Source organism: Trichoderma reesei, assembly GCF_000167675.1.
Source record: "Trichoderma reesei QM6a unplaced genomic scaffold TRIREscaffold_9, whole genome shotgun sequence".
Taxonomy (NCBI): Eukaryota; Fungi; Ascomycota; class Sordariomycetes; order Hypocreales; family Hypocreaceae; genus Trichoderma; species Trichoderma reesei.
The window spans coordinates 672,572-695,751 of NW_006711156.1; the positions used below are offsets into that span (position 1 = coordinate 672,572).

General features: G+C 54.0%; 7 protein-coding genes across 7 annotated transcripts; 2 read left to right on the forward strand and 5 right to left on the reverse strand.

The window, feature by feature from the left end:
- Nucleotides 1–463: 463 nt before the first annotated feature.
- Nucleotides 464–1,005, reverse strand: TRIREDRAFT_107420 (uncharacterized protein). Its single transcript, XM_006965425.1, has 2 exons — nt 635–1,005; nt 464–547 (listed from the first exon to the last, which is right to left on the reverse strand). Exons 1-2 carry the CDS (start codon nt 983–985, stop codon nt 500–502), a joined length of 399 nt encoding a protein of 132 aa, XP_006965487.1. The 5' UTR covers nt 986–1,005; the 3' UTR covers nt 464–499.
- Nucleotides 1,006–1,311: 306 nt separating this feature from the next.
- TRIREDRAFT_121834 (adenine nucleotide translocator) lies at nt 1,312–3,156 on the reverse strand. Its single transcript, XM_006965426.1, has 5 exons — nt 3,016–3,156; nt 2,715–2,736; nt 2,535–2,611; nt 2,226–2,471; nt 1,312–2,165 (listed from the first exon to the last, which is right to left on the reverse strand). Exons 1-5 carry the CDS (start codon nt 3,052–3,054, stop codon nt 1,602–1,604), a joined length of 948 nt encoding a protein of 315 aa, XP_006965488.1. The 5' UTR covers nt 3,055–3,156; the 3' UTR covers nt 1,312–1,601.
- A 2,331-nt stretch (nt 3,157–5,487) lies between these two features.
- TRIREDRAFT_73450 (ribosomal protein S25) lies at nt 5,488–6,180 on the reverse strand. Its single transcript, XM_006965427.1, has 3 exons — nt 6,151–6,180; nt 5,793–6,054; nt 5,488–5,714 (listed from the first exon to the last, which is right to left on the reverse strand). Exons 1-3 carry the CDS (start codon nt 6,151–6,153, stop codon nt 5,695–5,697), a joined length of 285 nt encoding a protein of 94 aa, XP_006965489.1. The 5' UTR covers nt 6,154–6,180; the 3' UTR covers nt 5,488–5,694.
- A 233-nt stretch (nt 6,181–6,413) lies between these two features.
- rps5 (ribosomal protein S5, S7 family) lies at nt 6,414–7,585 on the forward strand. Its single transcript, XM_006965295.1, has 3 exons — nt 6,414–6,623; nt 6,749–6,932; nt 7,056–7,585. The coding sequence occupies exons 1-3, from the start codon at nt 6,487–6,489 to the stop codon at nt 7,371–7,373; spliced, it is 639 nt and encodes a 212-aa protein (XP_006965357.1). The 5' UTR covers nt 6,414–6,486; the 3' UTR covers nt 7,374–7,585.
- A 239-nt stretch (nt 7,586–7,824) lies between these two features.
- TRIREDRAFT_61863 (uncharacterized protein) lies at nt 7,825–8,631 on the reverse strand (the record flags this gene model as incomplete). Its single annotated transcript, XM_006965428.1, has 1 exon — nt 7,825–8,631. One exon carries the CDS (start codon nt 8,629–8,631, stop codon nt 7,825–7,827), a length of 807 nt encoding a protein of 268 aa, XP_006965490.1.
- Nucleotides 8,632–11,925: 3,294 nt separating this feature from the next.
- TRIREDRAFT_3949 (uncharacterized protein) lies at nt 11,926–18,086 on the forward strand (the record flags this gene model as incomplete). Its single annotated transcript, XM_006965156.1, has 3 exons — nt 11,926–17,449; nt 17,515–17,864; nt 17,955–18,086. The coding sequence occupies 3 exons, from the start codon at nt 11,926–11,928 to the stop codon at nt 18,084–18,086; spliced, it is 6,006 nt and encodes a 2,001-aa protein (XP_006965218.1).
- Nucleotides 18,087–19,367: 1,281 nt separating this feature from the next.
- On the reverse strand, nt 19,368–21,909 carry TRIREDRAFT_121839 (uncharacterized protein). The gene is made up of 4 exons (XM_006965429.1): nt 21,297–21,909; nt 20,095–21,229; nt 19,710–20,013; nt 19,368–19,622 (listed from the first exon to the last, which is right to left on the reverse strand). Exons 1-4 carry the CDS (start codon nt 21,563–21,565, stop codon nt 19,585–19,587), a joined length of 1,746 nt encoding a protein of 581 aa, XP_006965491.1. The 5' UTR covers nt 21,566–21,909; the 3' UTR covers nt 19,368–19,584.
- Nucleotides 21,910–23,180: the final 1,271 nt, after the last annotated feature.

The window sequence follows — 23,180 nt, forward strand, 5'->3', positions numbered from 1 at the left end:
TGATCGTAGAGAGCAGACACCGTCCGAGTAGTCAAAGTACTTTGGCCAGAACATGGGTCGTTCCGAACAAGGGTGAAATTGAACCATGTCTGGCCCGTAAAGCGTCCCTATGTTTCTACCGCGGCCGCCGCAAACAAAATCTGCAATGAACTTAGCTTCGGAAACACTGCGTTTCATGCACATCGTCTCTCTCTCTCTCGCGGTCTCTTAGACAAGTCGGATGCCTCCAAAACCTCGAGGCATTGTTTTATCCTTTGTTGCCAGATGAAACAGCGGGTGGAACCTTGACCGTAAGTTCGAGTGTCGCTGTCAGGAGGCTATTGTCGAATCTAGACAGACTCGTGAGCCTGCCAATGGTCGATCGATCCAGAATCCGGGATGTGTCCGGAGCGCGCATCAGATGCCTGCCTCATCGGACTGGGTCTTGAGGTAGGAAACGATGGATCTCTGGCTGTCTAAGCAACCAATCTTGCTCCATGCATATTTGGACTCGGCACCCCTAGAGATCTAGCAGCAGCTGAGGCGCGACCTTTTCCAAGTCCTCGACCTTGAGTACAAGAGTCAGCATCGTTTGAGCGGGAGTACCCAGATTCGACAAGGTATAAAAGCAGGATGTACTCCCCAAGGCACTCACCTCTAGGAACCCTCCCCTCTTCTCGACAGCCGTCCTCGCAATCGCCTCCCGGACAAAGATATCGACGTACTTGCCCACCGCCGCGTTAGCATCCCTCGACATCCTCGTAGCGTCCTTTGTGAAGAACTCGTGCAGGATCCGCGTCAAGAGGGCTCTCGGGATGGTCTTTTCGGGCTCCGCCGGCTCTTCTTCCACAGGCCTCTTCTTCTTCTTCGGCTCCTCTGCCTGGTCGTCTGACGACTCGAAGGGATTACTAGACTCTGAGGCGGCGCGAGCGGCAGGTTGAACTTTGCTTGCCTTGGCCGGCCGGCCACGACCTGCTCCGGTGGAGGATGATTGTTTGGGCGGCATTTGGCACCAGACACTCTGCGAGATTTGATTCGGTGCTTCTGCAGCGTTCGCGTACGCAGACAGACAAGGGAACGCCTCCGAGCGGCAGCAGGTTGAGAGAGTGCGAACAAGCGACACGATGTTGGACTCTCTGAGTTTCAAACTGTAGCTTGCAGGAGCTCGGCTTGCTGCCTTCCCAACCGCGATACATTACCTTAGTCAGCAACGCACAACACTGCTGCCTCGAGGCTGAGGACAAGGCACGAAGCCGAAAAATTGCATCTCGAGCCACGACGCAGATGGGTATTTTACGATGACACATTACCACATCAGAGCATTCATCGCATGTGTATCTCTAAATCAAGGGAACTTGCATTGGTGTATAATTACAGCGACCTAAGGTAGAAAGCACGACAAGAGCCGAAACGACTAATACGCCGTGCCCATGCCAGTCTAACCCGCAAATAGCAACTGTTACACAGGTCGGGATATCTGGCCCAACTTCCCTCAATACCCTCCATTCCGGTCTCCTTTTTGATCAACCAGTGGACGCCGCTTTACACCCACCTGGCCGATAAACCCCATCTCCGCGTGACCACGCAGGGAGAATGTCTATGCAGAACGTAGAAAAAGCAATTTAACCAGAGCCACCGCTGAAGGCCTTTCCGAAGAGGAGGATCTGGAGCTGGTCGTAGATGGACAGGACACCAGCACCGGCAACACCACGGAGGATGTTGGCACCGGCACCGTTGAACAGGGACTTGACACCGTTCTTGGCAATGATCTGGCGGGCGGCATCGAAGGAGTTCTTGTACTTGACAGCCTCACCAGAGGTCATCATCATTCGTCGTCGGATAGTGTCAAGAGGGTAGGCAGCGATACCGGCACCAGTGGTGACGCACCATCCGAGAGCGAAAGAGGCAAGGAAGTTGTTCTGGAGAGTACCGACCAGGAGAACGGGCTTGATGGAGTCGTACATGCCGAAGTAGAGACCACGGTAAACGATGATACCAGCGACGGAGGGCATGAAACCACGGTACAGACCGGCAATACCGTCAGAGGCGAGGGTCTTGCGGTAGACGTCAACGAGACCGTTGAACTGGCGCTCACCACCCTTCTTGGCGCTCTTGGCATCGTTGGCCAGACGGGTACGGGCGTAATCCAGAGAGTAGACGAAAAGCATAGAAGTGGCACCAGCAGCCTGGCAAAGAGCATCAGCATCAAGCATGCAAACTGAGGGGTTCTTTCAAGAAAAACTTACACCACCAGAGGCCAGGTTACCGAGCATCCACATGCCGTAGCCATCACGGTCCTTCTTGAAGCCGAACATCTTCTTGAACTTGTCACGGAAAGCAAAGTTCAGGGCCTGGGTAGGGAAGTATCGGATGACGTTGGCAGTGTTACCACGCCACAGGGACAGGACACCCTCATCGGCGGCGGTACGCTTGAAGCAGTCGGTGATACCGGCGTAGCGGCGGTCGAGACGACCGGACTTGATCATCTCATCCTATCGCGGCGGTTAGAACAGGAGTTTCTCTTGACCAAAGGGCCTGGAGAGAGGGTGGCAAACCTGGTTCTGGATGAGGAGCTTGACACGCTCGATGGGGGCAGCGGCGGTCTTGGAGACGGCAGCGGAAACACCACCCACTGTAGAGTACTTGTCAGTTCGCCATGTTCAGATGCAAAGCCGGCCGGGATCCATATTGATGCCATCATGCTTGAACCGAATCAGCATCGAGAGGAGACTTACTCAGGAAGTCGGCCACGAAGGGCTGCGAGAAGTCATCGTTAGCGGTCAGGTTTCACATGTGCGAACGTGATGGAGGAAAAAATTTTCCCAGCCAGACACACGACGGGAGATTCCTCCAAACCGAGAGTGAAGCCCAGCCAGACATCATTGCACAACATCTCAATGTCATCTCGGCGGTTCAATTGATGATGCGTGCAAAATATCTCTCGGGTTCGATTCGGAATCTCACACGGCGTATCCCTGGCAATGGAGACGAGGCGGGCAAAATAGACGAGGCAAACGGCAGGCAGGGTCAACTTACCGGCATGCCCAGGACCTTTTGAGGCTTCTCAGAAGACATTTTGACTGAGGTGCAACGCTTTCCCAGAAACAAAGAAAGAACTGAGGGGAGATGGAGATGAAAGGAGGAAGAGGAGGACAATCGGGGGACTCGAGGGAAATAAATTCTGCACCGAGCGGGCGAATGGCTTTTCTGGGGGGGGAGGGAAAAAAATTGCAGCGGGTCTCGAAGGGGACACTTTTTCAGAGCGACTCTTTCCGGCCGCACTAGCGCTGCAGGCTTTGGGCTTGGACCGCCTTCCACCTGCCACGGCAACAGCGAGGGTACTTCAAGTTCCAGGTTCAGTTGCAGCGCTACAGCATCACAGTGGGTGGCAGCCTAAGGCAGCGCGCCTGTCGAGGGCCGTGCCAGCAGTCGTTGCAGGCACTCCAAGGGGCCAGCCTCGGGTGCCTTGTTTCAATGTCTTCTGCGACCCGAGCCTCTTGCTTTTTCGGAAGTCCAGCGTTGGGCGGCACTGTGCCTGTACAACCCACAACACCGGCGCCTTGATGTCACCCCGGGTGCAAAGCAGAACCTGCACCCGGTTCGCCCCGATCTGGGCCTCCCGCCGTGGCCACCCGCCAGTGCGAACCTCGTTGCCAAACCTGCCTCTTGCTGGCATCCCCGAGACACACTGAGGCAAAAGTACTCCGTACAGACGGACGCAGGACACGCACTTTGCACGCTTTTCTCGCCTTTTCTCACGCAGGCTCGTCACCGCTTCAGCCGTCGTCCCTGACTGGTGCAGGTACATACGTGTATGGCGGCCTATCAGGACTGCCGCCGCGTGAGCCAGTACCGCGTGCCCTGCAAGTCCAGCTGGCATGAAAAAGTACCCGTGGACCATCTGTGCGAGTGTTGTACTGTAGGTACCTAAAGACAAATATAGCTCGTCATTTTAGCCGCATGGCCTTGGGTCTTGCAGCCATCACAGGTACAGTATGGCATCGGAATCTTCTAGTACGCTGGGGGAGAGGTCAAGTCCGGTCCTTGAACCCTCCAGAGATCCCTAGGAAAAAGTCTGGCAGATAAGAACGAGGCTTGCTTAGCGGCTACTCCGGCTTCCGTCTCCTCTGCCACTCAGGAAACAAAGAGTGCCACCATCTCAAAAGTCTTGCCATCGCCAACCTCGTCTCGCATCGCCACACCGTTGCCGCCGATCTGACCGGCCGTGAGAAGCCATCCCGCGTACTCCGGCTCCACAATTGCCAGGGAGGCCCGAGGTCTTGAGATTCTCCAGCCTTGCCTGTCAAAACGGACATGGACACCGGCGGCCTTCGTTCAGAAGCCGGCTCGCCAAAATTTGCCTCACGGCCCGATGCTGCCAGAAGCACAGGCGAAGGAAGGATTCTAAGATTCTAACCGGTTCTGATACCTACTAGGTAGGTAAGGTAGGTATGCCGTCCTAGGGGCAATGTTAGGGTGCGGCGCCTGTCAAGAGCAGATATCAAGGAAGCGAGGGATGCGGAAAAGAAGCACTGCTGCGCACCTCCCTAGGTAGTCCGGATAGAGATTGCTGCTCATGGAGGCACTCCTCTAAGGTCTGGCGCGTGAACAGTCGCTTTGTCCCCAGACCTCCCCAGACAAGATCCGCGGACATTCAGTTGCATTCCATTCGGACAACTTCTCTGCCTTGCCTTGCCTTGCCTTGCCTTGCTTGCGTCGCGTTGTTCTGCCCCAGGTTGTGGACCTTGATAGCGCTGCGCTCGCTCTCACGAATCGATTGGGCGACCAAGGCCTGCAATTTATGCGAGTCCACAAGGTTGTTTCGACGAATAGTAAACCTCGGCTTCTATAATTCGCTGAGATGGACGACACACCGCAATCTGTGAAATACATCTTGTTCAATGCAATTGTATGACGCTCTGCAGCTATTACTTCGTACGAACATCCAGAGTTCTGGAAGGCAGATTTCGTCTACCAAGAAGGGTGGCGTAGAAGGGCTTCAAACTGTGGCTGACCATTGCCCAGCAGGGCCGCAATCTGCTGGAATATGATTGGATAGACGTCCAACACCACTTGTGGAAATATCACATCCACAGATATTGGCACCATTTTTGAGTCTCGTAACAGCCCACGAGCCTCAGAACGTATCTCTTGATGGTAAGTTACTCTCTGGAGTATCCAAACCGCAGTTACAAGTGATGGGACGGAGAACATTGATGGCGAGGAGATAGAGCCGGTAGTCAACAACCTTACCTAGTGTAACAGAACATCAATCACTTTTATACTTGATAAAATAATACTGCAGTCATAGCATTCAATTTGATATGTACGCTGCATGGTGCATTGCCGACGACGCAGTTGCGCATGTGATAGCATCAGACGGTGGTCGGATAGGCCGGTCAATGTCATAACAATGACCATCAATGCGTCCTTGTAGACCGAACACACAAAGACTTTGCAGCAGAAAATGTGCGTCACAGAGGGCGGAAGGGCTCGCGCGTCGGGTTTGGTCATTTTTTGAAGTTCTTCATTCCGTAGCCATATGCTAAAGCGTTTCCGATCCCATGAAAATGCTACACCGAGCATGAAAAAGCGTCCCATCCGAGGCTGTATGTACCTCGTGTATCATCCTCTGCTCTCATGGCCCATTTTCTTCCGTTCAGACCAACCAGGCGCCAAATCTCAATGCTTTAACTTTCAAACATGGTGGTAAATTTACTCGCCGATGGCACGGGCTGCGCGAAGCCGTTAGTACATCTTTTTCTCTTCGTCTTGGATCAGGCGCACAAAGGGAGCGATTTGGTGAGCCCTACTGTAGATCTTCATCTTGCTATGAGTGATGACCGGCTTGATCATGCCCTTCTCCTCGAGGTCGCGGATGCACTGGCGGGCGAGGGAGCCGTTGATCTTCATTCGGTCGACCAGGACGGCAACGGTGACGAGGCGGTAGGACTGAACATCCTTGTAGAGCTTGTCGGAGATGTTCTTGTCGAGCAGGACGGCGTGCTGGGCCTTGTCCTTGACCTTGCCCTTGGACCACTTCTTCTTTTGCTTCTTTGCTCCAGCTGCGGGCGCCTGCGAGGTTTCAAACAATCAGCAACTGCATCGCGACGTCCATCTCGACGCTCATCACGGTCGGGCGACGGCGGCGTTGGGCCTTCAATATCATACCATTTTGTCTGTGATGTGCTTGGCTTGTCGACAGAGGAGTAAGGTGGAGGAATTGGAATTTTTGGCGACAACTTAGAGTAGCCCTTGCCGCTTGCGCGGTTTGCCCACTTCCGAATGCACCAGGGCAGCCGAGCCCTAACCGAACGTGGGTGCAGGGTACGTACCTAACTTTTCGCGCCGTCTGATTCGCCCAATGCACACACCACCAAAATTTCCCCTTCCACGCCCGACCCGAGCCCACCTTCAACCTCTTGAAAAATCACATCTCGACAATCCGCACCACTGACCGCAGTCCCGCCCCCCAGCACCGGAATTCTCGACTGCAAATAGCCCAAGATGTCTGACGGCGAAATCGAGATCGAAAACTCTGTCGTTACCGACGCCCTCCCCAAGGATGTTGTCAAGGAGGTCGGCAACGTCAAGCTGTTCAACAAGTGGGACTACGATGTCGAGGTCCGCGACATCTCCCTGACGTACGTCGAAAACCCGCGATCGAGGCGAGATGGGAGGAATTTTTGGACAAGACAAAAATACACTGCATCTCGCCGCAACGTTGAAAGGGGTCTACAGAAATGCTGATGAGGATTGATTCAAACAGCGACTACATTTCCCTGCGAAACCCCGTCTACGTCACCCACTCTGCTGGCCGATATGCCGTCAAGCGATTCCGCAAGGCCAACTGCCCCATCATTGAGCGGTTGACCAACTCGCTCATGATGCACGGCCGCAACAACGGCAAGAAGCTGATGGCTGTCCGCATCGTCGCTCACGCCTTCGAGATCGTACGTACTTGCACGCGACCCTGGGGGGAAAGGAAGATGGGAGATGAACACGAACAAAGCCAAGGGCGAAGAGAAGGAAGACGCATTGGAGAACGTTTATACTTACAAGACAATTCCCTACAGATTCACCTCATGACCGACCAGAACCCCATCCAGGTTGCCGTTGACGCCATTGTCAACTGCGGTCCCCGTGAAGACTCTACCCGAATTGGTTCCGCCGGTACCGTCCGTCGTCAGGCCGTCGATGTCTCCCCCCTGAGGAGAGTCAACCAGGCCATTGCCCTGCTCACCACCGGTGCCCGCGAGGCCGCTTTCCGAAACGTCAAGTCCATTGCCGAGTGCTTGGCTGAGGAGCTGATCAACGCCGCCAAGGGCAGCAGCAACTCATACGCTATCAAGAAGAAGGACGAGCTGGAGCGTGTCGCCAAGAGCAACCGATAAAGGTTGTGCGAGTGGGTTACCTGGCAGGGATGGAGTGTGGCTTTTTGGGCGTGGATCAGGCATATTTCAGAATTGCATTTTGCGTTCGGGTCTGGGAACGCGGACATGGACTTATTTCAGATGGCTCCTAGAGTCTGAATAAAAAGCTGGGCTCAAAAAAAAGGGCTGTTATGAATCATGCCTATTGTGTCTCTAATTTACCATACCCTATCACTTATTTTTTCTCTTATCTGTGATTATCAGGGAGGCCAAATCGAGAGTGCAACAGGTAGCAATCAGATAAAGAAAAATGAAATCGAAAAAGTTATTTACGTCGTTAATCGTAAAGTGGAGAGATTTCATTACCACCTTGAGATGTGTTTCTAATCTAATCGCATCCGACGTATGTAGGCAGATCTTCATATGAGATGTCTACTTCTCGCCACCCTTTTACTTGCTCGCATCATCTCCCTCAAATTCGGATATCCTTCTCGCCAATGTCGAGGCGAAGAAACATGCCAACGTGAGGAATGCCTTCTTCATACCACTTTCCCATACCCTCGTCAATCTGGAATCCCCACTTCGCCCACGCTTTAGCAACCTGCTCTTGGGCGTGAACGCACACAAGGCCCTTCCATTGCGGCGCCTCGGTCTCCGTCGGTGATCCCAGTTGCTCGAGACCCAACTCCCTGATGCTCGGGTCGAAGAAGGACGGATTCTTCTTGATCCACTCCAGCGCACTCCTCACAAGTTGCCCTGCGAAACTGAAGCCTCGATAGTTCTTGATGACGGCCAGTCGTCCAAGCTTGATGTACGGCTCCTTTCCGTCATGGAATGTTGTCGGACGGTCTTTGACAAAGGGACGAGATGACGGGATAGTGTTGCCATTCTCTTCGCCCTTCAGTACGCCGTTCCAGTACTCGCCTCCCGGCTTTGGGTGAGGATCATGGGGAAAGGGAACCATGCGGATTGTTCCCACGGGAGTGCTTCGAGTCGAGCTCTTGCGCGGCCGCACAATGTGTCCTTGCTCATTTCGAATCTCAGGTACCTCCGTCTTATTGACGCTGACGTAGATGACCCAGTGGCAGGATCGCGGGTCATCGATATCAAACTCGTTCTCCTGGGGAACGCCCTGTTCTTTGACAAAGACTTCCTCGCGGACTTCCATTGCGTCGAGAAAGGTCCGAGGGATTGTGGCGGGTATCTTGCTTCGAGGGACGCCGAGCTGGAAGCCGTCGAGCTTGCTAGGCTCGAGAAAGCTGACAAAGGGAGTTCCCATGATGCTTGATTGGTGATGATCCGGCAGCAGCGTTGATGTGTTGTGCGGTGTAGAGAATGAGAGAGGTGGTCGAGGTCGATATCACAAGGCGCTGACTGTTACTGTGTAAGCTTCGCACCCCAATTCACTCCGTCTTTGTAAGAGTGAGAAAATGCCTTGAGAGGAGGAAATTCAGCTGCCAAGAGTTTAGGTAGTAGCGGGCCTATGTAGAGGGCGTTTAAGCTTCATGCTGCCTGCCGCGTCGCACGTGGTTGCTATTTTGTTGGATTTGAGTCATACTCGGGAAAATGAGGTGATGGTTGATTGTCCGGGAAGTGAAACAGATGCGCCGTCAAAAGTGCAGGTGCGAGCGGTAATCGGCGTGAGGGGTGAGAGTGATGCGGTTTCCCGCCAAGTGAATTGATACGCATGACAATGACCTCAACTCCTTCCGTCCATTTGATGCCACCTTTGCTGCCGCGTTTATTGCACGGTATGATGTCAATTCAAATTGATGAACAATCGATCCTGCCCGGTTGCTCGAGTTGAGTGGTCACTTGTCGGTTAAGGTTGAGTCACCTGCAGGTATTGATTGATACAGCACTGATGCGGGGAGCCAAAGGTGAGCGTGGGGAAACTCCGTATGGAGTGCTACACTGCATAATCTGCAACTGCCGTGGGAGTCTGTTCACGAGGTCAGTGCTCTGATGTCAAAGTACCGGTCACTAGTAGATATTAGAGTCACTGCTGCCGTAAGCATTAAGCCTTTCAGAACCATGGACTGAATGTCAAGATGCGATCTCGAGCCTTTGATGTTGTATGTAGTTGACCTGCTCCAAGACCCTGGACCCCTAATCCAGACCTGACAGAAGCAGATGAACACACGTATACGATGCAGGTGTTGCCGTGGGAATAACCAAATATACCTAGTCAACTATCCCATAGCCAGTATTTCCATGGCTGTAATAGGATCAATAGCTTCATATCGGGCGGGCAATACTGTTGTCCGTTGACGTGAGATCCATACGAGTGTCGTCCCACATGAGCTCTCACAATTCTGGTGAATCATATGGTGATCTCCCGCACATGCACCTTCTCTTGCTGGTTGTAGAAAAACAGGGGGACAAACACGAGCACACAAAAAAACCAACGATACGCACACAAATGCGGCGTCTGTCACCAAATGACATACACAGATGGTGTTCGTATCAGCTCTATGTGTGTTTATATTCTGTCTGCGGTCTCTCTCTTCGGCAAAGCGTTTATACCACTACCTCTTCCTGTAGATGTCGACGCTGCTCATAGCATGGTTGCCTACCTTTTGTTCATGAGGCTCTCATGATATTTACAGAGTGGTGGCCGGAAAGCACGTCGGCTTTTCAATGATCTGTAGTTCCAACCTCGTGGCGCTACGAGTCCGAGACAGCGGCGTTACATAAACTGACCAATTCTCGCCCAACTACGATATTGCTCTCACCCCCTCTCACTCCAGTGTTGGATCTCACGATAGTATCACGGCCCTACGCCTAGAGACATCTACTGCCTTCGGTATGTCAGTGGCTCACTATCCATCAGTCACCAAACCAACGTGCTTTTAGACTCACGGGTAGCAGGATGCCCACATGCCGCCATGAAACAAGAAACGACCGTCGGGCAGCCGGTCTGAGCACACCTGGTTCGATCAATTACACGTACATGTAATGCACACCTCTCGGGGAGCTCCGTAATTCTGCATTATACTGTACATAATCGATAAGCGACAAGTTTGATTGCCAGCATGGGTCAGGGGTGCGGAAGAGATCAAGAGATCGACCAAGTACGGGAGCACGGAGTCGCCAGAAGGATGACGGGTACTCCGGGCAGAAGGGAGGGCTCGAGTGCCGAGAGGGCGGCTCGATGGAGACGGATCTCTCATAGCCGTGGGCATGGAAGTGACGAGAGGCTTGGATACCTAGTATCAACATCGAATATCGACTGTTTACGGACATTCTCACTTCAAAAGGACGTGTAGGTGGCTTGGACGTTGTTAGGACAATTGGCAACCTCTGGAGATTGTCCAGGTTAACAATCAAATATCTACTGCTTCTCCGTAACGACATGGAAAGCGAGATACGTTCCTGCATCGCGTGCTCCGTCAGGCAATGAAACGTCGAGTGGTGATGGCCGAGACGCGGATGTGCCCACAGGTTCATGTCCTCTGTCCCGTCACCTTACCTACCTAGTACCAGTAGCCTTTCGTACCTGGAGCTGCGCCTCTTTGGGACAGGAGGCAACAAGCAGTTCGTCCACAGAAGGATTTGTGCTGCGCGTCCATCCCGGTTAAGCTGAGTGCTGACATCGGATGCACGCTGTTGCATGTTGCAAGGTCGGGGATAGCACACCAGAGACCCAACCCCTGGCGGCGAACCCCTGTCGGCACCCATCCGTACCTACAGGAGAGGAGGGCCAAGAGGGCTCAGCGCTCTCTCCACTGGAGATGGCCCCGTACAAGCTTCCAGGTTCCCCCAAGCCCCCCCCCGGTCCAGGGAGTCCACCGCTGTTCCTAGCGGCCACAGGAGCGGGGCTGCAGCACCCACCACCACTAAAGCGCCCGGCGGTTGGGACCAGGTACAGCGTGCGGCGCTGCTGCTGCTGCTGCTGCTGCTGGGAGAGATGGACCAGACTGAGTTGAGCCTGAGTTGCGAGATTGAACCGTGAACACCCACGATTCCCCTCGCTGAGCCATCTGCCGTGATATATTTTTTTTTTGTCTGAGATTTTGTGTCACAACTTGCGTCTGTTTGAGCGAGCCTTGCAGAGCACGGAGCGTCTTGGCATTGCGATACTTGAGATACCTTTTGTTCACAGCTTTTGCATTCTGATCAGCGTCGGGCGGATGCTTTAATTGCGCTATCGGATCGCTATCTCTTCGCCAGCGTGCATAATTTGGTCGTGTTTGCTCAGGGGTTCTCGGACGGCCAGCCGCCAGCCAACCGGCGCTTTGCAAACGAACTTCACGCATCGAGTCGTAAGTCTTCTAGAAAGGCAGGAAAAAAAGTCCATCGGCTTCGAAATCTCCTTCTCGAGTCCTCGGATCGCGCCGCTGCTAGAAGAAGCTCGTCAGAAACTGAATATCAACACGCTAGGCGTCGCCGTATATCAACACCACCGCGTTTCCACGTCGAAGCTTGATGCGTTCGCAACGTCCGTCCACCAGCGTATTGCTTCGTCGAGCCTTGCCAATCAGCAAGCCGCTGTCTACGGCGACAGAATAGCCGTTGCTGCCGGGCCCAATCGAACCGCACTCTCGACAGAGGCCGACATCTCGACTTCTCAATGCCCTGGCAGCCTCTCCCCCGGATCGCCTTCGCCGTCGCGACCTACCCTTTCACAGCCGCGAGCCCGGCCGATCTCCCCCTCGAAATCGGCGATGAGCTCTACATAATTGAAGAGACGCCAGACGGCAACTGGCTGCGCGGCTATCTTGTTGCTCCTCCCAGTCTGCTTGCTGGCCTAACCTCCGTCAAGGGGCAGACGCTGGAAGCTCGCGTTTTCAGTGGCATCTTCCCGAGAAGTTGCGTGGAAGTGCGAGAGCTGCTTGGCGAGGCCGACGATAGACACGATGAGGATTTTGCGAGCGACAGCGGCATTGATGACCGCCCGGGTAGCGACTCTGCCAAGAGTGGTATCATCGACGGCATAGAGTCGGATCAGGGACAAGGCCGGGACAGGAAGCATGACTCAAGTCAGTGGAAGAAGACTCTGCGAGACCTTACAGGAGATGGGGTCAAGAACCTCTCAGTTCCCGTTCGCAGAGACCCGAATGCGCCTCGACCCCCAGCACCAGTACCGATGCTCAAGATTGGCGACGAAACGCCAACATCAGTAGACGAGCCACTGGTTGACGAGATCGCGTCGTGCCTGCGAGAGTGGCATTCCAAATACCTACACGAACTGCTCCTTTCTCGACAGTATGCAAAGCTCGAGAAGCTATCACAGCTCGTGACTTCTCTGAACCTCCACCGCCAGCAATTCCTCTACAATGTCCTCACCGCGCACGAATATGAACAACTGCGAGAGAAGACGGTCTGGGACCTCGTCACGGTCAACAAGCTTTGTGGTGGCGAAGTGGTTGTGCGAGACCCCTCGGCGCGCGGTAGAGTCCTGACGGCCGATGACTCTGTTGTCGATGTCACCAAGCTCCAGTCGGTTATGAGCCTACTTGATGAACCTCCCCATGCTGCCTCTGAACTCACGAGCTTGAACCACATCCTGCTAGACGTTAAGGGCTTCGCGGGAAGCTCCACCGAGGAGACGACAATTGTAGCCTACCTGGTCAGCAAGCCCCAATACGCAAAGGGAACCAACCTCTCCGAGTGCTTCAGCATCGAGATACCCGCCGGCGGTTCGATCAGCGGTCTTGCGCAGAACGCCAGCACCAGAACGCTCTTTACAGACCTTTCTGCGCATGACATTGGTGATGCCCCGGCCGCCGACTCGGAGCTGTATCTTGTTGTGAAGGTGTTGGCATCACAGCACATCTTCATCCCCCAGCCTCTGTCTCGGTCCGGCACTGACAGCAGCTTCACCCGGGAACACGTCAAGACGCCTCCTGCAAGCTCAGGGAAGGCTTCTAGGAGGAGCATGATGTGGGGCGGCAAGGCTGCACGAACCGCCTTCTCTCGAGGAAACACAGTCAACAAGATGGACCCCCTCTCGGAGCAGCAGGAAGGAAGAACCTCCACTGCTCGCCTGGACAGCCAAGATGGGAGTAGCAAGCCGCCAAGCAGTGCCGGTTCCAGGAGCACGACCGCGGATCTTCCTGAGACGGGGCAGACTGTCGAGCGTACCGTTGGCGTTGGCGTCTTGAAGCTCAACTCCATCATGAAGCAGTCAGAAGAGGTCGAGCAAGTGGTCACCATCTGGTCGCCAGCGCTCGGTTACTCCCAGACCGACAGGGATGCTGCCGAAGAATTCGACCCGCTGATCCGAGAGCTGATCACCAGTACGTCCGGCCAGTATGAGAAGTCGAGGAGCGGCGAGCGGCTGCAGGTCTCTCTCAGGAAATTCCAGCATCCAGATGCCGATGGCCTGATCAAGGCCACGCCCACCATCCTATCCGGCGTATCCAAGACGAGTAGGATCGGCTTTGCTGCTGCACCAACCAAGCCACGGTCGGACATATATCTCACGCTCAACATTGCCGCTTTGGCAAAGCAGCACATGATATCCCGATATGCGGGCAGCGCAATCAATCTGCCCAGTACGGTCAGCGGGGCGAACTTGCAACTCACGCTGGAGGTCCGCCAGTCCTCCGGCGAACGCTTCGAGAGATGCATATTTACGTCTTCCAATACCGAGGCCCTTACCACGTTCAAGTCCTGTGCCGTCGAGAGGGGCGAAGCCTGGAACCAGACGCTCCGGCTGTCGCTGCAGCCAAGCGACGTAATGAATGCTCACGTCGTCATGTACTTGTCGGATATGCCAAACCCCCCATTTGCCATGGCGCACATGCCCTTGTGGGAGGGCCAAGCCTTCATTCGCGATGGACCTCATGGGCTCCTGCTCTATAAGATAGACGAATTCACCTCGACTGCGCAGGCCGGTCCGTCAGGAAAGGGTGGCTATCTCGCCGTCCCGTGGGCGCCTCGAGGCAAAGACGACCGTTCGGTCGATGTGACTGGGCCGCTTGCCGTGATGATGGTAGATACCTACCTGTGCAGCACGAGGTTTTCTCAGGACAGGATTATCTTAGGACTTCTCAAGTGGAAAGATTTGCCCAAAGACGAGATACCCGCTATTCTGAAACAAGTTGTTTTTGTCTCAGAAATCGAAGTCGTGAAGCTCCTCAGCGACGTGCTGGACGGGCTCTTTGGAATCCTTGTGGAGTACTCCGGGAACGACGAATACGAAGATCTGGTGTTCACGGCCTTGGTTAGAGTGCTCGGAATCGTACACGATCGACGGTTCAACCTAGCCCCCCTTGTGGACCATTATGCGGAAACTCAGTTCAACTACCCGTTTGCTACCCCTTGTCTGATACAGTCCTTCATCCGGCTGCTCAAACGTCACGCAGAGCCCGAGACAGCCCGCAAGCTGCGTGCGACCTTCAAGGTTGTGAGACATATCCTCAAGTTCATCACGCAGTCTCGAGGGCAGCAAAAGGTGAAGGAGGCGGAGATAGGAATCCAGTCCTCTGCTCAGGGGCTCACCAGGAACCTTCGAAGCATCTTCAAAGCACTCGATGCGATGATGAGAAAGTCGGCACCGGCACTTGTCGGCAACCAGACGCTGGCGGTGCAGCATTTTCACACCTGGCTGCCAGAGCTGACGGGCCTCTTGACGACGGAGGAGATTTTGCACATCGCCATTGACTTCATGGACTCGTGCAAAGACGTCAAGGGCAAGCTCGTCATCTACAAGCTGTGTCTGATCATCAACTACTCTAAGCTAGACCTATTCGCTCATCCTGAGCAGAAATCTGCCCTGAGTGCCAACACTGTGCGATGGATCTCTCCTCACTGGGGTCATACTGAAGAGGTCAATGATCAGTGGCGAGAGCAGATTCGCCTGTGTTGTTCCATCGTCGCCTGCCAGATCGACCATCTGGGCCCGGAGATCCCTGACCATATCCCCAAAATTCTCGACTCATACCTCACGATTCTCTCCTCGCCACAGAAACCAAGAAACAAGCTCTCGCTCCTATTTCCATCAACATATCCGTTCCCTACAAAGCCGACGGCAGACGAGGTTACCTTTGATGAATCCCTGGCGGAATTGTCTGCGGTGCTTTCCGCCCTGGCGAACTCTCCGTCGGGCATGCAGCTCGAGCTGGCCGCCGAGGACGACCTGACGACCCTCTTGGAGAATCTGCTCAGAGTGCAAATGAGCATTTTGAGTGGCGAGGCGTTTCCAAACGGATGGCTGAGTGTGCATATTTACCACCACAAGTCGACGATGCGCATCCTGCAGTATCTCGCCGGCATCCTCCTGGAATCCTGTCTACCGGACCCTGATGAGGCAGAATCATTCAACACCGAGCTCTGGAAGATGTTCTTCACAACCCTGCTGAAGCTTGTGGGGAGTCCCTCGCTTGCTCTGGAGACGTTCCCTGAACAGAAGAGAAGGGCTGTCTGGAAGATTGCTGGCGATGTGCGAGAACACGGAGCGGATCTGTTGAGAAGCATGTGGGAGGCTATCGGCTGGGAAACCACGCCAGAGGAGCGTGAAAAGTACGGCCTCACGAATATTGGTGGCTATCAGGTGCAATACGTACCAACTCTGGTTGGCCCTATTGTAGAGCTTTGCTTGAGCGTTCACGAAGGCCTCCGCAGAATGGCGGTGGAGGTTTTGCAGACCATGATTGTCAGTGAGTGGACTTTGAGCGAGGACTTGTCTGTGATTCAGACGGAGCTCATTGACTCACTGGACACCTACTTCAAATCGAACCCCCTGACGGAGAGCACTCTCCAGAAGCTGTTCATCGCGGAGCTGCTTGAACGATTCCAGCCTCTCTCCAAGATTGCTGACGAGCCCCTCTACGCGGCTGTGTGTGAACTTGTCGCTACTTTGGACGAGTTCCTAGATTTGCTGGTAGCCGTACACAGTGGTGGTGATGGTAACGGCGAAGCCTCCAACATCATAAACCGACTTCGGCTCATGGAGTTCTTGCGTGACATGCAGAAGGAGGATATCTTCATCCGCTATGTCCATCAGCTGGCCAAGTTGCAGGCCGAGTCAAGGAACCACACCGAGGCTGGCCTGGCGCTTCGTCTGCATGCGGATCTCTATGAATGGGATCCAATTGGGCATGTTCCGGCATTGGCCGAACCGGAATTCCCGGCGCAGTCTCCATTCGAGCGCAAGGAGAAGATCTATTTCGAGATGATCAAGCATTTCGAGGATGGAGAATCGTGGAGCAATGCCTTGACAGCGTACAAGGAGCTCCAAGTACAGTACGAGACTAACGTGTACGACTTTGCCAAGCTGGCCAGGACCGGGCGAGCGATCGCAACGATTTATGAGAGCATTTCCAAGAGCGAGAAAGTTACGCCCAAATACTACAAGGTGGCCTACAAGGGCCTTGGATTCGCTACTTCTATACGCGACAAGGAGTTTGTCTATGAAGGCTCTCCGTCTGAGCGCGCCTCGGCCTTTACAGACCGCATACAGGAGCAATACCCATCGGCTCAGATCATAACGGGCGGCGACGTTGACGAGATGGAGGGCCAATTCTTGGTTGTCTCGGCTTTGACGCCGCATCGGGATCTTTCTCATCAGGTCTACCAGAGAGTTCGGGTGCCTCACATTGTCCGAGACTTTTTACTGTCATCCCATCCCCAGGTCTTCTCCGTGACAACCAAGAGAAATACTTCAGGACCAGTGCAAGAGCATTACGCGGAGAAACTGGTTTTCACGACTGCTGAGCCTTTTCCCACCCTTCTTCGTCGAAGCGAGATTATCGAAACCCGCGAGGTCAGGCTCAATGCCCATGAAACTGCCCTGGAACGCATTTCCAGAAAGACTCAGGAGATGACGCTGCTGGAACGTCGATTGGCTGAGGGCGATGACTCGGTTGCTCAGCAGCTTGTTGACGCCGTCACCGTCTCTGTCAGCCCAGCTTCAGAAAATAGCGTTGTGCAATATCGCAAACTGCTCCCCGAAACGACAAGCAGCGAAGAGGAAGAGGATGAGACGGACTCTGACGAGGAGGGAGATGACGAGGTTCAGCTCGACCCTCAAGAGACCGCAATCAAGATGACTTTGGTGGACCACGCCATGATGCTCAAGAGATGCTTGGCACTCATTTCTCGAAATAAGAACCAAGCTATTTCCCGAGCATACTCGGAGCTTCAAGGCTGTAAGTGACGATTTTTTTCCGTGTGTGAATCGTGTGTGCCAACGCAGACGGCTAACGCGTACTAGACTTTGAGGCAACTTTTGCACCTGAAATTGCCATCTTCGCGCCCCGGCAACCAGTCTTGCAGCCCATCTCAACACCGTCCCCTACCTGGAGAGGCTCAACACCAGGCGGCGATAAGGGCCCGCAGTGGACGAGCATTGCCGTTCCGGTGAGCGGGGTGAAGGCTGAAGAAGCGACGGTGATTCGACAGATTACGCCTCGGCAACGCGGCGCGCGGTTGAGTTTCTTGGGCGGCCGAAAGAAGGAGCTGGATGGCCAGGAGGCCGCTGATGACGCCAACAGCAACTCAGGCGATGTGAAGATGCACATGCGTGGCCTCAGCAAGGATGCTGCTCTCCTCAAGCTTGCCCAAGTGCAGGCCAAGGATCATAGCCACCAAGATGGCGGCAGGGAGAGGCGAGGTGGCTCGGTTGGCCGTGTAAGCCTGGACATGTTGACCAAGGACAGGCCGTCCTTGGATGAGCCTGAGGCCAAGAAGAAGCACAGCGTGAGGAAGAGGTTCAGCTTGCTGAAGCTAGGCATGAAGACTCACAAGACTGGAGGGGTGATGGAAAACCTAGACGAGGAGCAGTAGTTTGCACTGCTTGCTCCTCTGGATGATTGATCATTCGCACACTCACACGACCGTACCCTTTTACATCGACGACACGACGGTAGAGCTATAGCTACAAGCCGAGTAGTAGCTCACGACTGCTCAAGAACAGCACCGCTTAACTAAGACCAACATTTCAGTGTCCCCTTGACGAGGGGGGAGGCACTGTCAACAACCCCGACATACAAATGTACAAACCACGACCACCAAAAGATGCACAGACGAAACGGGCGAGGGCGACGGGATAAAACTATATACAGGAGGGGTGTGTGCAGGATCTTGTCGTCATTTGTTGTTTCCTTTGCAACTATCTACCAATCCCAACCTGGCGAAAAGAATCCAGGATTACGTCGATACATCTCTCTCATTGTTGGTCACGTTCTCTTTTCCCAATTTCCTTATTTGTCTTCTTTCATGTCTACACGAAAGAAAAGGAGACATCAAGAAACTCGAAGGCATTTCTGGATCTGCCTCACTACCGACCGGTCTGGCTATACTTACATCTCTTTGTACTATTTCCACCCTCTCTCTCTCTCTATCTCCATAAACCTCTCTCTCTCCCTCCCTTTCTCCGTCCTTTGTATATCTGCCAGCCTCCCTCTCTCCCTCGCCACCTCTTACTCTCTTTATACCGCCTTTTCTTTTTCCCTTGTTGATCTGCACAAAGATGGCCGGGTGTTTCTGGATAAAACACCATGAGGGGGGCCCTCAAAAGAAAACTGCGCGTCAGCCGCCACGCTTTTTTTTCCCTTGTCCTTGTCATCTCTCTCTCTCTCTCTCTCTCTCTCTCTGACTTTGTTTTTCTCATAAAGGCGATGCTTCGATACGTCCCTTTTGTTCTGTGTTACTAGTAGTCATTTGCCTCTTGATTTGTACAAGTTTTTTTTTCTTTCTTATCTTTGTGTCTCTCCATCTTTGATGATATATCTGTCTGTATGTCGCCGTCGATACACAAAAAACTCTTCTTGTGCTCTCTTGCTTTATTTTGTTTTGTTTTGTTTTGTTTCTGTCCTCTTTTAGACGCATATTCGTTGTTGAGGTATCCGTCTGCTGAGAATTTTTGGGGGGGGGGTGGTAAAGGAGGGAGGCGGGGAGGGAAAGAGGGCTTATATATATAAATGCTTTTTTTTCTCTTTTATGGCGATGGAAAGTGTAGAACACTTCTCGCGTGTACTAAATATACTAATGCACTCTTTTCGTTTCTTTAGATATCTTTCTTCTTGAGGTAATGTGGGATCTGCTACGGCACTTTGTAGATTGTGTGTGTGTTTATTTTGTTTCTCGAGACCGTGACCGTGACCGTGGCCGTGAACTCATAAACTGCCCAAGGCAGGCAAGGTATTTCTATATACAGACTGTGTCGCTAGTATCCCGAGTTTGACCTCCCGACTCCCAAAACAGATAAGCCAGCAAGTGTGAGCAAATGAAATAGATATAGTAAATTGGAATGCAGAAGATGAACCAGCTCAATCTAGGCTGCTCAGACATATTCGCAGGTAACAGTGTCATATCGCTGGTCTACATCTCACAGTCAGCCACTCGCTCCAAAAGGGAGGGGGGTTTGGTGGCAATGCAGACGGGAACGGGAAAAGGGTAGACACATACTATTGTATAAGAGCGTGTACGTGGTCGAAGCAGATAGATAGACGGCTTCAATCTTGCAACTGAGCTCATAGTACATCTGCCCGTCTTTGCCCTGGCGGCGGTTGAGCAGATGCTCGGGGATGTGGCTCACGTCGGCCTCGACGTGGGCCAGGACTTGCACGTTGGCGTTCCTATCGATGGGGGCCTCCTCGGACGTTTGGTCGCAGTAGATGGTCATACGCATCTTGCGGATACGGCCGTGTGCGACGAGGCCCGTCCAGACGAAAGAAGTGATGTATGGCTCGTTCTCGGAAACGGCGTCACCCTTCGGTGTTTCGGTTTGTGTTAGCTTTGCTTATTCGCAGAGAAGAAGGAGAAGGAGAAGGGGGAATTGGGAACTGCATACCTTGCGGATGAACCACTCCATGGCGTTTACCTTATAATAGCCCTCCATGCCGCTCCAGCTCTTCTTGTCAGAGATGTGGCCATGGATCCTTTCGTCGTACTTGGTCCGCCACTCGGTGCCGTAGTGCTTCCTCGCCTTGCGATTCTGCACCTTGACCATGGTGAGGGTGTCGGGCGCGCTGTTGGCAAGCCCCTTCATGACCGCGCCCTGCACGACGGCCTGCCAGGCATTCGGGGGCTGCATGATCTGGATAGACTTGTCCACGGCGTTCCTCAGACGCTCCTTGAGGTAGTTGGAGGCACCGAAGCCGCCGACCAAGAGCACGGCGCGGATGGGCACGTTGCTAACAGTGATCTGATCCTTGACGAGCTTGATGACCTCGAGGACGACGGGCTCAAAGATGGTTTTCAGGTCGGAGGCCTTAAGAGCATATCGGCCGCGGGTGATGCCGAGGGCCCTGTTGTTGGCCAAGCCACCGACGGGGATGGTATATGTCTCGTCGGGTTGAGCTGCCAGGGTAAACTGGCGCTTGACCTTCTTCTCAAAGACCTCCATCGCCTCGGCGAGGACCTCCTCGTCAAAGCCTTCCTCCTTGCCCAGCTTGGACTTGAGGAACTTGGCAAAGCGCATGTTGAGGAAGGTCGAGCCACAGAGGGCACCAGAGCCAGGGGCAGCCTCTTGGACCTGAAGAATGGGCTTCAGCCCGGTAATGGTGTAGGAGATGAGATCGACAGTGCCACCGCCGGCGTCGACGACGACAACGGTCTCGCCAATCTTGAGACCATGGGGGTCAAGTCCGTGCAGGGCGTAGATGGCGGCAGCTTCGGGCTCGGAGACGAGATGGATATGGGTTCTGGACGAACCAGGCGCCAGGGGAAGGGACTGGACGGCCTTTTGACAGGCCTTCTTGGTCTTGTCCTTGGCAAGGTCGCTCCAGATTGCAGGCACGGTGACGACGAACTCCAGAGGGGTGCTCTTGACGACGCTTTCGCCGAGCTTTTCGCGCAGGGTATAGAGGAGATGCTCGCAGAGAGCACCCAGATAGTCGGCGACGAGCTTGTCAGCATCTCTGCCTCCTCGGGCACCATCGTTGGCTACGGCCTGGCCAATGTTCTTCAAGGAAGGATCCAGGTCGCTGTGTATATGGTGTTTAGCTGGGGGCACATCACTCTCAATGCTGGGAGGGAACGAAGACGGCTTACAGCTTGAACCACTCAATGACTTCCTCCTGGGGAGCGGTAATGGGGATAGAGAACCCCCACTGGACCTCGTCCTTTGCATAGCGCAGCTTGGTAGGGACCTTGTCCGAGGATTCTCCCTCGCGAGTCGTCTTGCTGATGGGCCAGGTGGTGATGGCTGTCCGCCTATCGGGCCGCTGAGTCTCTGCCCAAGCGACACCGGAGTAGGTGGTGCCAAAGTCGATGCCCACGATGATCTTGCGATCGGTGATGGAGAGCTTGTCAAACTCCATGGCTGGGGAGCTACCTATGCAAGGGCCGTGATGAGGACAATGAAAATGGACCAAGAGAAGAAGAAGAAGGAAGCTCCACACGAGGATGGAGATGAAGCGGAGGAGTGAAAGGAAGGGCCTGCCAGCTGGTTCTCAAGCTCTATCTATATCTGCCGGTCAGGGCACAGCTGGCAAGTGATTGGAGAGGCAGGGCGCAGGTCAAAGGGCAGCCCGGCTGAGGGCCAAGTTTGCCTCTTGGGGGGCACAAGGGAAAAACAGAGGGCAGCACGTATAAGTGAAGCTTTGCTTCAAGTTCCAAGAGGCGCAGCTGCGAATAGGCACAGCGAGGCGGGAAGAGATGGTGTATGATCGGTAATGAATCAGGTCAAGTAGGTATCCATGGAGGTTTTGTGTGTTTCTTTGTGCTTGTTTGGTGCTAGAGCCGGTGCATTCTGGACCTCGGCGGCATACGAAAGCTGGGAAGTGGTTGATAGGATAACAAGGACGCCAGATCAATGTGAGCAAACAGAGCTGCAGATTTCCCCAAGCAAGCGGCACGAGAAGCCCAGGGCGTGTCATGTTTGTTGGTGCTGCCTTGCAAGAGCCTCGGGAGCCCAGACGGCATTCAGCTGGGTGGGGCTGATGCCTGGGCGAGTCTCTGTCACTGTCACGGAGTGTGTCGAAGTAATATTGATACCAGTTGTTGCCGAAACATCAGATGATAACATGGTCTGGCAAGCAGAAGCCGATGCTGAGGTCGAAGGCGTTTGTACAGGTACTTGACACGTTGTTGATGGACTTCCATGTAGCGGTACCTAAGATACTTGGACTTGGACTCTGCATGGCGTCAGTTGGTCCAGTCAGTCAGGACGACAATGTGATGGCATGGCGGAGCAGCAGGCAAGGCAGGAAGCGAGGCGGGAAACCTAAGTCTGCCTTGTCTGGATGCACTGGAAGGATTGGCGAGGTGGTGAGGGGGAAGATTCGAGTGGATGGAGGCACAGCGTTTGATGGACTGGATGATAGCATGAATAGGTACCTACAAGGCTCGTCATGGAGGAGACAGCTGGAGAGAGCCCGAGTGGAGGGGCGTGCTTCTAGAAGACAGCCCGAGGCCGGGGGCGCTATTATAGCGGGTATAGCGGGCTGCTGGCGGTTGGATGGCGCTGAGCCAGTGAGGAGGCTGCCCGTTCACTACCTAGACCACTACTAGTAGAGCGCTGCAGGGGCTCCCGCGGGGGGAGATGTGCTAGCGCCTGTAGCGGCTGCGGAGGAGGGGGAGGGTTTCAGTTACTAGTAGTAGACTTTGATGGCGGGCTGGAGCTGGAGCTCTGCTGCATTGACGACATGCTGTGCCTGTGCAACGTGTAAGTGGGCAGCTTTGCAAGCAGAGACGGCAGAGCTGGTGGTCCGAGGCCAATCAGATGGATTATGGCTTGCTTTTGAACGCTGCCGAGTCTGTCTGATTGGGGGCTGCAGGGCAGCAGCTTCGGTGATGGAATTGGCGGGCCTTGTTTGGCATCCAAAAGCCTCAAAGGTATCTAAGGTACATTTACCACCTACCTAGGTAGGTACCTACTAGTAGGTACGTAGTATGAGAAGTGTATAGCAACAGAAGCATGTCGGAGGCAATATG

What these genes read in the sequence shown, in the direction of transcription:
- rps5 (XM_006965295.1), top strand. Translation starts at nt 6,487, where the DNA reads ATGTCTGACGGCGAAATCGAGATCGAAAACTCTGTCGTTACCGACGCC. An exon ending in GTCCGCGACATCTCCCTGAC is followed by an intron (nt 6,624 to 6,748) that starts GTACGTCGAAAA and finishes TGATTCAAACAG; the next exon opens with CGACTACATTTCCCTGCGAA. An exon ending in TCGCTCACGCCTTCGAGATC is followed by an intron (nt 6,933 to 7,055) that starts GTACGTACTTGC and finishes AATTCCCTACAG; the next exon opens with ATTCACCTCATGACCGACCA.
- TRIREDRAFT_121839 (XM_006965429.1), bottom strand. Translation starts at nt 21,565, where the DNA reads ATGGAGTTTGACAAGCTCTCCATCACCGATCGCAAGATCATCGTGGGC. An exon ending in GTCATTGAGTGGTTCAAGCT is followed by an intron (nt 21,230 to 21,296) that starts GTAAGCCGTCTT and finishes CCATATACACAG; the next exon opens with CGACCTGGATCCTTCCTTGA. An exon ending in TGGAGTGGTTCATCCGCAAG is followed by an intron (nt 20,014 to 20,094) that starts GTATGCAGTTCC and finishes GAAACACCGAAG; the next exon opens with GGTGACGCCGTTTCCGAGAA.
- TRIREDRAFT_107420 (XM_006965425.1), bottom strand. Translation starts at nt 985, where the DNA reads ATGCCGCCCAAACAATCATCCTCCACCGGAGCAGGTCGTGGCCGGCCG. An exon ending in AGAGGGGAGGGTTCCTAGAG is followed by an intron (nt 548 to 634) that starts GTGAGTGCCTTG and finishes CTTGTACTCAAG; the next exon opens with GTCGAGGACTTGGAAAAGGT.
- TRIREDRAFT_73450 (XM_006965427.1), bottom strand. An exon ending in TAGCAAGATGAAGATCTACA is followed by an intron (nt 5,715 to 5,792) that starts GTAGGGCTCACC and finishes GGCTTCGCGCAG; the next exon opens with CCCGTGCCATCGGCGAGTAA.
- TRIREDRAFT_121834 (XM_006965426.1), bottom strand. Translation starts at nt 3,054, where the DNA reads ATGTCTTCTGAGAAGCCTCAAAAGGTCCTGGGCATGCCG. An exon ending in CTTCGTGGCCGACTTCCTGA is followed by an intron (nt 2,612 to 2,714) that starts GTAAGTCTCCTC and finishes AGTACTCTACAG; the next exon opens with TGGGTGGTGTTTCCGCTGCC. An exon ending in AGCTCCTCATCCAGAACCAG is followed by an intron (nt 2,472 to 2,534) that starts GTTTGCCACCCT and finishes CCGCCGCGATAG; the next exon opens with GATGAGATGATCAAGTCCGG.